The sequence below is a fragment of the Oncorhynchus mykiss genome, chromosome 13 (assembly GCF_057628025.1).
Source record: "Oncorhynchus mykiss isolate SJ-2025 chromosome 13, ASM5762802v1, whole genome shotgun sequence".
NCBI lineage: Eukaryota > Metazoa > Chordata > Actinopteri > Salmoniformes > Salmonidae > Oncorhynchus > Oncorhynchus mykiss.
Genome location: NC_143034.1, coordinates 32,508,071 through 32,525,035, shown reverse-complemented (window position 1 = coordinate 32,525,035; position 16,965 = coordinate 32,508,071). Strand labels below are relative to the sequence as shown.

Sequence of the window (16,965 nt, the reverse complement as noted above, 5' to 3'; positions counted from 1 at the left end):
TGAGTTAATTTTCAGTTCTTGGATTTGTTGGCCATCAGACGTGTATAAACAAATTGTGTGACTCCATTCTTGCTTATAAGACGCTTATAAGATACGCTCAGGCTATGCCGTGCACACAGCATAAAGAGAGCCAGCCAAGGTCGCCATTGATAACTATGGCCCGCGGTAGTCGACTGAAAATGGAAGGCTGTGACATATGTCTGGTCTAATTAGCTTTGTTTGCGCCCCACTAAGTCCCCTGTCGTTGCGATGCTAAGAGCCTGCTCTCTGAACTCTCCCTGCAGTAAGCAGCAAAGCTGCAGATTAGTGCCGAGCCTGTCTAGCCGTGGAGAGTTGAGCTTTTTACTCTCCGCCTGATGGATTTGTGTGACCGGTCACTTTAGCGTCCTGCTGCACTATGTCATCGAAGCTAACATGCGTTCTACAGTATTACTATTATTGTATTCGTCTTGTTTCTTCAGGTGCAAGTCTTATTAAGAAAGTTACAGTGTATGGCTGGCAAGCAAAGCCAGGATAGCAGTTTAGCTGTCGCGTTCGATAGGCGCCACAAGTCACAGAGTGAGTAATCAATGTGGTTTGTCATGTGCTCTTTGGAGACCCATCAATCTTGGTTGTTGTGTCTTTGTTTGTTTAGCCTATCTCTCTCTCTTACTGACTAATATCCGCCTATGGTACCTTTAGCACGCTGTTCGATCATCTCAACGTGAGTGTGAGTAATCGATGTGTTGTATCACGTGCTTTGGAGGCACAGCAATCTCAGTTGTTGTGTCTGTGGTTTGTTAAGGCTCGCTCACAGTCTCTTATTGGTTAGTATACCGTTCTAGACGCCCCTGTTGTGTCTGTTGTGTCTGCCCTGCGTGGCTGTTTGACCCTGACAAAAGTTCTCGTCTGCTGTTTTTTGCTGTTTTTTTCTGCAGGTTGAGTGTGGCGTTGTGAGCGACAGGATGACCAGTCTCTGAGGAAAAAGGAGCAGACTGAGGAAAAAGGAGACAGAGGAGTGAGTGCTCACCGTGGGAGAGCTCTTCATCACTCCCCCCCCCCCCCCCTGACAGCTGCACCAATGTTCTCTCCCGACCAGGAAAACATCTCCACCACCCCAGCCTCAACCAAAGTGCCAGTCAAATACGGAGAGCTCATTGTTCTGGGGTAAGAGGGGGTTTAATTGCATTTTGTTGCTTATGTACAGTACATAGGCCAGGGTTATCCCAATATGATATTAGTGAGGGCGTGGGCAGGCAAGAGCAAGTGTTGGTTTAGGAATGTATTTATTATTTTAAATTAGGGTGGGGGTTGAGATGAGGAGGGGGATTATTTAAGATACTCTTTGAAGAGGTAGGATTTCAGGTGCTTTCGGAAGATGTGCAGGGACTCTGCTGTCCTAGCTTCAGGGGGAAGCTGGTTCCACAATTGGGGTGCCAGGACAGAATAGAGCCTGGACTGGGCCAAGAGACCAAAGGTGGCAGAACAGAGTGCTCAGTTGGGGTGTAGGGTATGAGCATAGCCTGAAGGTAGGGAGGGGCAGTTCCTCTTGCTGCTCCGATGGCAAGTACCATGGTCTTGTATCGCAAGCGCAGTGAAGTACTAATACCTAGAAATCTATGTAAAACAATATGCACATTCCAAAAGTAAAAAATAAAGAAATTAAGAAATATCAGAATGTCAGAGTCCGGAATAAAAATATATCAGTGGAGGCTGGTGGGAGGAGCTATAGGAGGATGGGATCATTGTAATGGCTTTAATGGAATTAATGGAACGGAGTCGAACGTGGTTTCCATATGTGTGATGTGTTTGATACCATTCCATTGATTCCATATACATATACATACAGACATACAGACATACAGACATACATACATACAGTGGGGCAAAAAAAGTATTTAGTCAGCCACCAATTGTGCAAGTTCTCCGACTTAAAAAGATGAGAGAGGCTTGAAATATTCATCATAGGTACACTTCAACTATGACAGACAAAATGAGAAGAAAAAAAATCCAGAAAATCACATTGTAGGATTTTTAACCTCTAGCACTTAGCCATCCCGGATCCGGGATCGTGAATACAGCCTCAAGCTCATTACCATAATGCAACGTTAACTATTCATGAAAATCGGAAATGAAATTAAATAAATATGCTAGCTCTCAAGCTTAGCCTTTTGCTAACAACACTGTCATCTCAGATTTTCAAAATATGCTTCTCAACCATAGGAAAACAATCATTTGTGTAACAGTAGCTAGCTAGCGTAGCATTTAGCGTTAGCATTAGCGTTAGCATTCAGCAGGCAACATTTTCACAAAAACCAGAAAAGCATTCAAATAAAATCATTTACCTTTGAAGAACTTCAGATGTTTTCAATGAGGAGACTCTGTTAGATAGCAAATGTTCAGTTTTTCCTGAAAGATTATTTGTTTAGGAGAAATCGCTCCGTTTGGTGCGTCACGTTTGGCTACCAAAAAAAAACGAAAATCCAGTCATCAAAACGCCGAACTTTTTTCCCAAATTAACTCCATAATATCGACTGAAACATGGCAAACGTTGTTTAGAACCAATCCTCAAGGTGTTTTTCACATATCTCTTCGATGAGATATCGTTTGTGGAAGTGTGCTTTCTGTCCTGAATCCCAGCAGAAAATGCCCGCAACTGAAGATTACGCACCAATTTCGACAAAGGACACCGGGTCGGACCCCTGGAAAATGTAGTCTCTTATGGCCAATATTGCGCTTAAAACGGGCACGTTTTTTTATCCAATAATGAAATAGCGCCCCCATAGACTCAACTGGTTAATGAATTTTGGTCACCTACAAACAAGCAAGATTTCTGGCTCTCACAGACCTGTAACTTCTTCTTTTAGAGGCTCCTCTGTCCTCCACTCATTACCTGTATTAATGGCACTTGTTTGAACTTGTTGTCAGTATAAAAGACACCTGTCCACAACCTCAAACAGTCACACTCCAAACTCCACTATGGCCAAGACACCAGAAACAAAATTGTAGACCTGCACCAGGCTGGGAAGACTGAATCTGCAATAGGTAAGCAGCTTGGTTTGAAGAAATCAACTGTGGGAGAAATTATTAGGAAATTGAAGACATACAAGACCACTGATAATCTCCCTCGATCTGGGGCTCCACGCAAGATCTCACCCCGTGGGGTCAAAATGATCACAAGAACGGTGTGATCACCGCCCCCCCACACGGGGGGACCTAGTGAATGACCTGCAGAGAGTTGGGACCAAAGTAACAAGCCTACCATCAGTAACACACTACGCCACCAGGGACTCAAATCCTGCAGTGCAAGACGTGTCCCCCTGCTTAAGCCAGTACATGCCCAGGCCCGTCTGAAGTTTGCTAGAGAGCATTTGGATGATCCAGAAGAAGATTGGGAGAATGTCGTATGGTCAGATTAAACCAAAATAGAACTTCTTGGTAAAAACTCAACTCGTCGTGTTTGGAGGACAAAGAATGCTGAGTTGCATCCAAAGAACACCATACCTACTGTGAAGCATGCTGGTGGAAACATCATGCTTTGGGGCTGTTTTTCTGCAAAGGGACCAGGACGACTGATCCGTGTAAAGGACAGAATGAATGGGGCCAGGTATCGTGAGATTTTGAGTGAACCTCCTTCCATCAGCAAGGGCATTGAAGATGAAACTTGGCTGGGTCTTTCAGCATGACAATGATCCCAAACACACCGCCCGGGCAACGAAGGAGTGGCTTCGTAAGAAGCATTTCAAGGTCCTGGAGTGGCCTAGCCAGTCTCCAGATCTTAACCCCATAGAAAATCTTTGGAGGGAGTTGAAAGTCCGTGTTGCCCAGCAACAGCCCCAAAACATCACTGCTCTAGAGGAGATCTGCATGGAGGAATGGGCCAAAATACCAGCAACAGTGTGTGAAAACCTTGTGAAGACTTACAGAAAACATTTGGCCTCTGTCATTGCCAACAAAGGGTATATAACAAAGTATTGAGATAAACTTTTGTTATTGACCAAATACTTATTTTCCACCATAATTTCCAAATAAATTAATTAAAAATCCTACAATGTGATTTTCTGGATTTTTTTTCTCATTTTGTCTGTCATAGTTGAAGTGTACCTATGATGAAAATTACAGGCCTCTCTCATCTTTTTAAGTGGGAGAACTTGCACAATTGGTGGCTGACTAAATACTTTTTTGCCCCATTGTATATATGCTGTATATATATATATATATATATATATATATATATATATATATATATATATATATATATATATATATATATATATATATATATATATATATATACAGTACATTCGGAAAGTATACAGACCCCTTCCCTTTTTCCACATTTTGTTATGTTACAGCCTTATTCTAAAATAGATTAGATTTTTTTTACAATTTCTCATCAATCGACACACATAAATACCTTATTTACATAAGTATTCAGACCCTTTGCTATTAGAGCTCAGGTGCATCCTGTTTCCATTGATCATCCTTAAAATGTTTCTACAACTTGATTGGAGTCCACCTGTAGTAAATTCAGTTGATTGGATATGATTTGGAAAGGCTGTCTACATAAGGTCCCACAGTTGACAGTGCGTGTCAGAGCAGAAACCAAGCCAAGAGGTCGAAGGAATTGTCTTTAGAGGTTCGAGACAGAAAATGTATGCAGCATTGACGGTACCCAGCATTGACGGTACCCAAGACCACCTTCATGAGGAATACTTTTCCAACAGCCTTGAAGGAGTTCCCACAATGTGACTTGTTTCAGGAAACTTGGTGTTTCAGGAAACTAGGCGTATGTCGCAAGTCACGACTTCACAGGAGATTTGAACGTTTATTTATATTTTTAATCAAAATGCATTTTTTGGCAGAAATGCCTTCTGGAACATTTTAACTTTCATGTGCCTTAATAACAAAATTGTATGCCATCTGTAAATACGAATAAAGTTGTTAAATTACGAGCCTAGTTGGTTTAGCCACAGAAAAAGTCAGGAACCTTCCCACTAGCCATGATTGGCTGAGATAATGAATGGGCTGTACATGCAGAGAGATGAGTTTCGGATTGGTCTGCCGTGTAGAATCTTCTGTCTATAAAAGGAGCTGCTCGTTACGTGTAGATAATCCTTCTACTGCAGTTTTTTTCGAAAGATATAACAATAGCCATGGAGAACTGCAAATGTGTTGCTAATGCTCTCAATAACATTGCTGCCTTGAATTTATCAGGCGCTTTCGACAAAGATCAGTGGGAAAAAGTTGTAATGGACTACTTTCAGGAGGATGATAGTACCATGATGACTCTCTGACTCTGAAAATGAATCAGACGTTGAGGATATCCCTGATTTAGATATAAATATTTTAATTGAAGAAGACATTGTAGAGTCTTCTGATGACAGTGATGGGGGAAGAAACGGCGATCAACATTGTTGTTGTCACGGAAGAAGTTGACCAAGTTTTGAAATCAGTGGAATGTCTGGTAGAAGCAGAATATGATAAGGAGATGACAATAATTCTGTTGTTTGATTGAAAATGCAGAGGGAGCGCTGTACTGCAGCGCCAGCTGTGCCATCAGAGCCCTGGGTTCGCGCCCAGGCTCTGTCGTAACCGGCCGCGACCGGGAGGTCCGTGGGGCGACGCACAATTGGCCTAGCGTCGCCCGGGTTAGGGAGGGCTTGGTCGGTAGGGGTGTCCTTGTCTCATCGCGCACCAGCGACTCCTGTGGCGGGCTGGGCGCAGTGTACGCTAGCCAAGGTGGCCAGGTGCACGGTGTTTCCTCCGGCGCATTGGTGCGGCTGGCTTCCGGGTTGGATGTGCGCTGTGTTAAAGAAGCAGCGGCTTGGTTGGTTGTGTATCGGAGGACGCATGACTTTCAACCTTCGTCTCTCCCGAGCCCGTACGGGAGTTGTAGCGATGAGACAAGATAGTAGCTACTACAACAATTGGATACTACGAAATTGGGGAGAAAAGGGGTAAAAATTAAAATATAAAAAAAAAAAAGAAAATGCAGAGGGAGTCGAAAAGAGAACACAGGTGGCTGTTGTATAAAACACCTGCCTCCGGATGACATCTTCAAACTGAGGGAAACCATGGCATCCGTGACAGAGAGGGAGAAAGATTTGATGATTCTTATGTCATTGCACACGGTCAGTGTGAACCAGTGTGACTTGACACAACGGGCCAAGCAAGCTGTACAAACAAAACGGAAACGACACAGGACGTCTTATTTAATGAAAGGGGTTGCAGTCTGGCGTGAAGTGTTCATCCATGTATACAGGTAAGAGTCCAGATACAGTTTCAGATATTATACATATCTAATTTTGTCAGAAAGTTGTTTTCATTGCAATTCAAAGCTTACTGTTAGCTAGTTTATGATCTGTGTAGTAATATTATCTCAGAAAGCCATTTGCATTGCTAGTTATAGCCTAATGTTAGCCAGCTAACATTGAACCTATTTGGTTTACTTGTGATAGCTATGATAATCGGTTTGTATTGCTAGTACTCTATGGATTGGGATTATGGTTCATTGTTTAGCTAGCTAACATTACATGTCTAAACAAAAGACACCAAGTTCAAATGTATTGTTAGCTAGCTAGCTGACGTTAGCTAACTAGCTAACATTGAACCTATTTGGTTACCTTTAGTTAGCTATGACAATCGGTTTGTATTGCTAGTACTCTATGGATTGGGATTATGGTTAATTGTTTAGCTAGCTAGCTACATGTCTAAACAAAAGTATCCACTTCGCCAGATGATTATATGACCCATCAAGTTAGCCGTAATCACCATCAGACACACCTGGCTATCTACTGTATAACAATGCTAACATATTTGTTTCTGGAATTTGTCTTTCCGCATCAGTAGAACACGTCTTACTCTCCTCCACCAGTCATACAAGGAGAATGCCTCCCATCAAAAAGAGAGCTGTCCCAAGCAAGAACAGGTTTCACCTGAAGCATGAGGACTTGCAGCGAGATGTGAACTTCATCAACAACTACGCAGAGGATAATGCAATAGCATTACCAGGACTCCACCCAGTACACAAATACTTTGGTGGAAAGTTGCTGCCATCTCAAGACCAGAATGAACACTTTGTCTGAGATTGCTGGTGTTGTAAAGGACAGTGCTGTGACAGTGGTCAACATCCCACAGCTGGTTGGACTGGAGGTTGGTACGGTGCTGGTGGAAAGCTATGGCTGGCAACAACACCTGGCTCTGTACTTCAGGCCGCTGCCACAGATCAAGCAGTACCAGCACTTCAGGTGAATATCATTTTCATTGCATTGTATGACGTTATTCTTCTTATCTAAACTTGGGAGGTGAATTGATGTTATGCAAGGTTGTAATGTCTTTTCAATGTTTTTAGTTATTTCCTGTTTTACATCTTCGATGCTCTGATCCTGTGTTGTTGTCGCCAAGGAGCGTTCGGACTCAGTCGGGACCAGGTTTCAGCTGCTGCACAACGCTGACATCCTCCCTCCCATAGATGGTCGGCTTGTACAAGCACCACCTAGACTGGACACAGCTAGACAAACTCATCTTTTTGAGAAGATCAGGGAGTTTTGTGACTAAGAGACTATGTACATCACATGCCCTGCACTAAAGGCAAGGGCAGGACATCAACGGGATCTCCGAATATAGATTCCTTTGTTCATTCGTGGTTCGGACGGACCAGTTCATCACTGGGTGAGAGTTCCCAGTCATCAGCGCTATCTGCAGTGCCTCTATAGACATTCACATCACTTTCTCCTAACACATACGCCATATGTTGCTGCTACTATCTATTTTTGTATCCTGCTGCTCAGCCACTTTACCCCTGACTGTATGCATATAACTACCCCATTTATCACCAGTATCACTGATATTGTTATTAATATTGTTCTTGTACATACTGTATCTTATTTTGTTCTTTCTCTACTGGCATTGACACTTGTTATTTCTTTATTTATATTGACACTATCTATTTTTGATATTGCTACTATTGCTACTATTGCTACTAAGTAACCATTTTGCTGTACACCTTCTGTAGAGACCCATCCACTTAGCAAGATGTGGCTGGTGGTTATTGCATTTCTTTCACATGACCCATCAATTTAGACAAGTGTGTCTGGGTAAGCGTCAACTAATATTTATAAAATATTTTTATCTGGACACGTTCTGTTTGCCTGGAATACTACTTCTACCACTTTTAGTCTTAGTCTTTATCACACTACATGACCTTTAGCACATGACCTCACATGTGAATCCTTAAAGAGATGGGTGGGGCTAAGGCTAAAGAGGGTGTGAACAATGCTGAATGGGTGTAGACAAAATAGTTCTCCAGAAGGTGAACCAAAATATTCTAGGGCCATTTTCTCAAAAAGTGGAGTTACAAGTTTATCCATTTTCAAAGCAGAATTACTTTCCCATTGTTCCTCAAATGCAGTGTATGATATACCATTTTGTAGCTCTGAGTCTCTACTTTTATCAAATGTAAAAACTCAATTTGCTACAGAAGATAGAATCAAGGCTGAATTATATGCTGAGCACATGTTGGCTGCTTTTCTATCACTCTGCGGTTCAACTCATCCCAAACCAACTCAATTGGTTTGAGGTCGGGTGATTGTAGACGCCAGGTCATCTGATGCAACACTCCATCACTCTCATTGGTCAAATAGCCCTTACACAGCCTCGAGGTGTGCTTTGGGTCATTGTCCTGTTGAAAAACAAATGATAGTTCCACTATGCGCAAACCAGATGGGATGGCGTATCACTGCAGAATGCCGTGGTAGCCATGCTGGTTAAGTGTGCCTTGAGTTGTAAATAAATCACAGACAATGTCACCAGCAAAGCACCCCACACCATCACTCCTCCATGCTTCATGGTGGGAACCACACATGCAGAGATCATCCGTTCACCTACTCTGCGTCTCACAAAGACACAATGGTTGGAACCAAAAATCTCAAATTTGGACCAAAGAAATGCAGTCCAGGTGATTACCTCATGAAGCTGGTTGAGAGAATGCCAAGAGCGTGCAAAGTTGTCATCAAGGCAAAGGGTGACTACTTTGAAGAATCACAAATATAAAATATATTTTGATTTGTTTAACACTTTTAGCTACCACATGATTCCATATGTGTTATTTCATAGTTTTGATGTCTTCACTATTATTCTACAATGTAGAAATTTGCAAAGAATTATGAAAAACCCTTGAATGAGTAGGTGTGTCCAAACTTTTGACTGGTACTTATATATATATATATATATATATATATATATATATATATATATATATATATATATATGAATCATGACTAGAATACAGTATATACATATAAAGTTGTTAAAACAGTATGTATTTTATTAGGATCCCCATTAGTCATTGCGAAGGCAGCAGGTACTCTTCCTGGGGTCCACACACAGAACACGAAACATTACATGATACACAATATGAATAGACAGGAACAGCTCAAGGACAGAACTACATATGTTTAAAACATCACACAGTCTACATTTCAGTACATACACACAAAATATCTAGGTCAAAAAGGGGAGAGGCATTGTGCCGTAATGTGTTGCCTTTTCTGTTTTTTTAAAGCAGGTTTTCTGTTCATTTGAGTAATCTGATAAGGAAGGGAGTTCCATGCAATCATGGCTCTATATAATACTGTACTTTTTCTTGAATTTGTTCTGGATTTGGGGACTGTGAAAGAAAACCTAATAACATGTCTGGTGGGGTAAGTGTGTGTGTCAGAGCTGTGTGTAAGTTGACTATGCAAGCCATTTGGAATTTTCTTATGAAAAGAAGAAGTGATGCAGTCGGTCTCTCCTCTACTTTTAGCTAAGAGAAACTGGCATGCATAGTATTGATATTAGCCCTCTGATTATAGTGAAGAGCAAGACGTGTTGCTCTATGGGCCAGCTGTAGTTTTCTAGGTCCTTCTTTGCAGCACCTGACCATATGACGGGGCAATAATCAAGATAAGATAAAACTAGACTCTGCAGGAGTTTGGTGTCAAAAAAGCAGAGCATCTCTTTATCACTGACAGACCATGTAAACATTATTAAAGTAACCAGTGTTCAATGACTCTACATAGGGCAAAGCAGTCTCTAAGATGCAGGGTAGAGTACCTGGTGGTAGCTAGCTAGTAACAGTGACTAAGGTTCAGGGCCGGCTAGTTTAACATTCTGATGGCCTGGAGATTTCAGGTCGCCAGTGATGTGCACGCCAAGGAATTTGAAGCTTTTAACCTTCTCGCCTGCGGCCCTGTCGATGTGGATGGGGGGGGGGGGGGTGCTCTCTCTGCTGTCTCCTGTAGTCCCCGATCAGCTCCTTTGTTTTGTTGACATTGAGGGGAGAGGTTATTCTCCTGGCATCACTCCGCCAGGGCTCTCACCTCCTTCCTGTAGGCTGTCTCGTCGTTGTTGGTAATCAGGCCGACCACTGTTGTGTCGTCAGCAAACTTGATGGTTTAGTTGGAGACTTGCGTAGCCACGCATGTATGAACAGAGAGTACATGAGAGGGCTGAGCACACGCCCCTGTGGTGTTGTTGTTTACCTTCACTGCTTGGGGTCGGCCAGTCTGGAGTTGCACAGGGAGGGGTTCAGACCCAGGGCCTTGAGCTTAGTGATGAGCTTGGACGGCACTATGGTGTCGAAGGCAGAGCTGTTGTCGATGAACAGCATTCTCAAATAAATATTTATCTTGTGCAGGTGGGATAGGGCTGTGTGCAGTACAATGGTGAATGCTTCGTCCGTGGATCTGTTGGGACGGTATGTAAATTGTATGGGGTCTAGGTTGTCGGGTAAGGTGGAGGTGATATGGCCCTTAACTAGCCTTTCAAAGCACTTCACGATGAAAGAAGTGAATAGTCAATAGTCATGTGATGCAATCATTTTTTTAGGTTTGAAACAGTCTTGTTCAATGCGTGGCAACATGCAGTGCCTTCCCGAAAGTATTCACACCCCTTATTCCACATTTTTTTGTGTTACAAAGTGGGATTAAAATTGATTTAATATGCATTTTTTTGTCAACGATCTACACAAAATACTTTAATGTCAAAGTGGAAGAAAAATCTAAAATGTGTCAAAAATGCATTAAAAATAAAACACTAAAATATCTTGATTAGATAATTATTCAACCGCCTGAGCCAATACATGTTAGAATCACCTTTGGCAGCGATTACAGCTGTGAGTCTTTCTGGGTAAGTCTCAAAGAGCTTTCCACACCTGGATTGTGCCACGTTTGCCAATTATTATTTTCAAGCTTTGTCAAATTGGTTGTTGATCATTGCTAGACAACCATTTTCAGGTCTTTCCATAGATTTTCAAGCAGATTTAAATCAAAACTGTAACCCTGCCACTCAGGAACATTCACTGTCTTCTTGGTAAGTCACTCCAGTGTAGATTGGGCCTTGTGTTTTAGGTTATTGTCCTGCTGAAAGGTGAATTAATCTCCCGGTGTCTGATGGAAAACAGATTAAACCAAGCTTTCCTCTAAGATGTTGCCTGTGCTTAGCTCAATTGCGCTTATTTTTTTATCCTGAAAAACTCCCCCGTCCTTAACAATTACAAGCATACCCATAACATGATGCAGTCACCACTATTCTTGAAGATATGGAGAGTGGTTCTCAGTAATGTGTTGTATTGGATTTTCCCCAAACATAACACTTTGTATTCAGGACAAAAGGTGAACTGCTTTGTCACATTTTTTACAGTGCCTTGTTGCAACAGGATGCATGTTTTGGAATATTTTTTATTTTGTACAGGCTTGTAAACGTTCGTCGTCCTCGTCTGAGGATTATGAAGGATCGGAGGACCAATGCGCAGCGTGGTACGTGTTCATGATGATATTTATTAAACTCAGAACACTAAACAAAAATAACAAAGAGAATGACACGAAACGAAACAGAACTGTACGGTGAATACACAAAACAGAAAACAATCACCCACAAAACACAGGTGGGAAAAGGCTACCTGTATGATTCTCAATCAGAGTCAACGAACGACACCTGCCTCTGATTGAGAACCATACCAGGCCAAACACAAAATCACAACATAGAAAAAAGAACATAGACTACCCACCCAACTCACGCCCTGACCATACTAAAACAAAGACATAACAAAATAACTAAGGTCAGAACGTGACAGTACCCCCCCCCCCCCCCCCCTCCCCTCCAAAGGTGCGGACTCTGGCCGCAAAACCTGAACCTATAGGGGAGCCGCCCGCCTGGGTGTGCGTCTGTCCGCGGTGGCGGCTCTGGCAGCTCAGGACAGATGGGCGGCTCTGGCAGCTCAGGACAGACGGGCGGCTCTGGCAGCTCAGGACAGACGGGCGGCTCTGGCAGCTCAGGAGAGATGGGCGGCTCTGGCAGCGCTGGACAGGAGGGAGACTCTGGCAGTGCTGGACAGGCGGGAGCACCTGGAGGAAGGAGACGGAGAGACAGCCTGGTGCTTGGGGCTGCCACCGGAGGCCTGGTGCGTGGAGGAAGCACCGGATAGACCGGACCGTGGAGGCGCACTGGAGGTCTCGAGCACCGAGCCTGCACAACCCTACCTGGCTGGATACTCCTCGTAGCCAGGCCAGTGCGGCGAGATGGAACAGACCGCACTGGGCTGTGCTGGCGAACCGGGGACACCGTGCGTAGGGCTGGTGCCATGTACCCCGGGCCGAGGAGACGCACTGGAGACCAGATGTGCTGAGCCGGCTTCATGGCACCTGGCTAGATGCCCACTCTAGCCCGGCCGACACGAGGCGCTGCGATGTAACGCACCGGGCTATGCCTGCGCACCGGGGACACCGTGCGCCTCACGGCATAACACGGTGCCTGCCCGGTCCACCTCTCTCCATAGTAAGCACGGGGAGTTGGCTCACGTCTCCTACCTGACTTAGCCACACTCCCCATGTGCTCCCCCCCCAATAGATTTTTGGGGATGCCTCTCGTCCCAGCACGCTGCCGTGCTGCTTCCTCATACCACCGCCGCTCAGCTTTCGCTGCCTCCAGCTCTGCCTTGGGGCGGCGATATTCCCCCGCCTGTGCCCAGTGTCCTTCTCCGTCCAGAATCTCCTCCCATGTCCATGAGTCCAGAGATTCCTGCTGCTGCCCGATACCACGCTGCTTGGTCCTTGGTTGGTGGGTGATTCTGTAGCGTTCGTCATCCTCGTCTGAGGAGTATGAAGGATCGGAGGACCAATGCGCAGCGTGGTACGTGTTCATGATGATATTTATTAAACTCGGAACACTAAACAAAAATAACAAAGAGAATGACACAAAACGAAACAGAACTGTACGGTGAATACACAAAACAGAAAACAATCACCCACAAAACACAGGTGGGAAAAGGCTACCTAAGTATGATTCTCAATCAGAGACAACGAACGACACCTGCCTCTGATTGAGAACCATACCAGGCCAAACACAAAACCACAACATAGAAAAAAGAACATAGACTACCCACCCAACACACGCCCTGACCATACTAAAACAAAGACATAACAAAAGAACTAAGGTCAGAACGTGACACGGCTTCCTTCTTTTCACTCTGTCATTTAGGTTAGTTGTGGAGTAACTACAATGTTATTGATCCATCCGCAGTTTTCTCCTATCACTGCAATTCAACTCTGTTACTGTTGTAAAGTCAGCATTGGCCTCATGGTGAAATCCCTACCAATATGTGCCCTTCTTTGCGAGGCGTTGGAAAACCTCCCTGGTCTTTGTGACTAATATGTGTTTGAAATTCACTGCTTGACTGATGGACCTTACAGATAATTAATTATATGTGTGTACAGAGATGAGGTAGTCATTCAGAAATCATGTTAAAAACTATTTTTGCACACAGAGTTATGTGACTTGTTAACCAATTTCTATTATTATGTGACTTGTTGACCAATTTCTTACTTCTGAATTTATATAGGCTTGCCATAAAAAAAAAGAGTTTAAGTAATTATTGACACAAGACATTTCAGCTTTTCATTTTTTACATTAATTTGTTAAACAATTCCACTTTCACATTATGGGGTATTGTGTGTACACCAGTAATCAAAAAAAATCAGGGTGTAACACAACAAAATGTGGAAAAAGTCAAGGGATGTGAATACTTTCTGAAGGCACTGTACATGTTAAATTATTGGCAGCTCTAGTATGCTACAACTGTGCTACGTGGAGGTTCTTTGAAATAAATGCCAGTCAGCCCTTATGCTCTAAATGTGAACCACATTGTTCCGACTTCCAACAGACATACTTGTACATGTTCATTTACGACATTTGAACTGGGCAGTTTTGTTTCTTCTAAAAAAAGGGGGGAGCAGGGAGGTTCAATCTAAATCCAGTTAAATGCACACTGCAACTCAGCCACAGTGAGGGTAAACAAAGAACGCTGCTGGCTTCCTGAGTGTAGGACGTTTTTTCGGACAAAGGAGAATGTAGCCTATGTGGCGCAGAGAGAGGGAGGATGTGAGCTGAGTTGTTGGAAGGTTGTTGTGGCTTTCGAAAGTTTTCTCTCACGTTCACATTGTATTCAGCAGTAGAATTCAACTGAAAAGAAAACAACGTTCAACTGACAATTAAGTGTTCATAGACAACTTTCTTTTTTCAGTTCCAAATAGTTAACAAATGCATTGTTTGCCTCAGTTAGCACATGATTTAATGCTACTAATCAAGATGTGAAATTAGTGAATGCACTCTTTACACTTCAGCTTGTCCAGGACAAGTAGGCAGCTGCTTACGTTCGATGAAGTAACAGGAAAGACCTCATTTCCCAATGAAATCTTTGCACTCACACTGTCTGAAAGTCGAATGTTTACACGGCAGATGCTGGCAGGGGTAAGCGACCAAAAGATAACCTCCTAGCTTAGCTCCTCTGATTGGACGAAAGAGGATTGTTTTAATGGAGATCTGACTGCAACAAACCCAAAGCTGGCGGCGAGTGTGACCCTATTCCACCAAGGAGTTACAGTAAAGTAGACGTCCCCTCTCAATTGTCACTTTATTTTAGAAGTGGATCGAATGACTTCATTACATTTACATTTTAGTAATTTAGCAGACGCTTTAATCCAGAGCGATTTACAGGAGCAATTAGGGTTAAGTGCCTTGCTCAAGGGCACATCAACAGTTCTCATTCATTTCCCTTTTAAATGGGTTTACAGTGGTTAAACTATTTGTTTTAGTTATGTTAAGAGTCTTAGTTAACATAGTCTTATTTTCACATATAAAAAAAATATTGAAATAAAAATGTACGCTGTGGCCAAAAGTATGTGGACACCTGCTCCATCTTGTTCCAAAATCATGGGCATTAACGTCGAGTTGGTCCCCCATTTGCTGCAATAACAGCATCCACTCTTCTGGAAAGGCTTTCCACTAGATGTTGGAACATTGCTGCGGGGACATGGTTCCATTCAGCCACAAGAGCATTAGTGAGGTCGGGCACTGATGTTGGGCGATTAGGCCTGGCTCGCAGTTGGCATTCCAATTCATCCCAAAGGTGTATAGCTATTTTCAGGTCTCTCCAGAGATGTTTGATCGGGTTCAAGTCCAGGGTCTGGCTGGGCCACTCAAGAACATTCAGAGACTAGGGTTGTTGTCCTGTTGGAAGGTGAACCTTCGCCCCAGTCTTGAGGTCCTGAGTGCTCTGCAGCAGGTTTTCATCAAGGATCTCTCTGTACTTTGCTCCGTTCATCTTTCCCTCAATCCTGACTAGTCTCCCAGTCCTTGCCACTGAAAAAAAAACATCCCCACAGCATGATGCTGCCACCATCACGTTTCACCATAGGGATGGTGCCAGGTTTCCTCCAGACACACATGACACTTGGCATTCAGGTCAAAGAGTTAAATCTTGGAAGAGCTCTAGGAAGAGTCTTGGTGGTTTCAAGGGGCCACTGTGTTCTTGGGGACCTTCAATACTGCAGACATTTTTTGTTACCCTTCCCCAGATCTGTGCTTCGACACAATCCTGTCTTGGAGCTCTACTGACAGTTCCTTTGACCTTATGGCTTAGTTTTTGCATTGACATGCACTGTCAACTGTGGGACCTTAGATAGACAGGTGTGGTGTACCTTACCAAATCATGTCCAATCAAGTGAATTTACCACAGGTGGACTCCAATAAAGTTGCAGAAACAAGGTAGAAACAGGATGATCAATGTAAACAATACTGATCAATAAACAATAAATAAGGGGTATGCTCAAATAAAAATAAAACATGTTTTTTAGAATAAGGCAATAATGTAACAAAATGTGGAAAAGGTCAAAGGGTCTGAATATGTTCCGAATGCAGTGTATATATCCTATATGATGAAACAAACAATCAACAGCTTCTTTTGTACTGTAACTTTTGATGGTTCCCCCTAGCCTGGTCTCATACTGGTATGACACCAAATGAATACGGAGAGGAGTTTGCTAAAGCACGAAACAGACTGGAACACCAGTCTAGGATCCCACTGCCAGGATGTCTTGATTCAAATTGTTAATTTATATGGGGCGTGTTCTTGTCTACACAGGTACAATGGCTCCCTACCCAACGGAGACAGGGGGAGGCGGAAAAGCCGCTTTGCACTGTGCCGGAGACCCAAGGCCAGCGGGGTGAAACCCAGCACAGTACACGTGGCGTGTACACCTCAGGCAGCCAAGGTAGGAGCTAGGAAACAGTCATACTGTATGCTGAAATTTAAGACTTATTTCTGTGATCGTAGAAACGCTCTTATATAATGTAGTGTGTGCTTGATAAAAACACAAGCTTCTCTCTTTAAGAGGCATTTTATCTCCACGCAGAACGAGGGCGCCTGAAGTAAATGTAATTGGTAATGACATCATCCGGCTACTCCTAACATCAAACTTTTCCTTCACCACCTGCAGGCCATCAGCAACAAGGACCAGCACAGTATCTCCTACACTCTGTCCCGGGCCCAGACGGTGGTGGTGGAGTACACTCATGACGGCAATACAGACATGTTCCAGGTGAGTGTGTCCTCAGCGTGTCCTCACTGCTCAAGTCAAGCCTGGTCCCAGATCTGTTGTGCTGTGT

The 16,965-nt window shown here is 43.5% G+C and overlaps 1 protein-coding gene across 2 annotated transcripts in view; it reads left to right on the top strand.

The window, feature by feature from the left end:
• The window catches only part of LOC110486013 (E3 ubiquitin-protein ligase pellino homolog 1), a 46,494-nt gene that overhangs the window by 23,823 nt on the left and 5,706 nt on the right, over positions 1 to 16,965 (top strand). Inside the window, exons 2-4 of one of the 2 annotated variants that reach the window (XM_021557303.3) lie at positions 918 to 1,146; positions 16,442 to 16,571; positions 16,797 to 16,898. In XM_021557303.3, coding sequence (XP_021412978.1) covers positions 1,061 to 1,146; positions 16,442 to 16,571; positions 16,797 to 16,898 — 318 coding nt within the window. In that variant the 5' untranslated portion in view covers positions 918 to 1,060. Of the gene's footprint in view, positions 1 to 917; positions 1,147 to 6,274; positions 7,230 to 16,441; positions 16,572 to 16,796; positions 16,899 to 16,965 lie in introns of those variants that run through there. The other variant, XM_090196041.1, reaches the window with a different exon arrangement.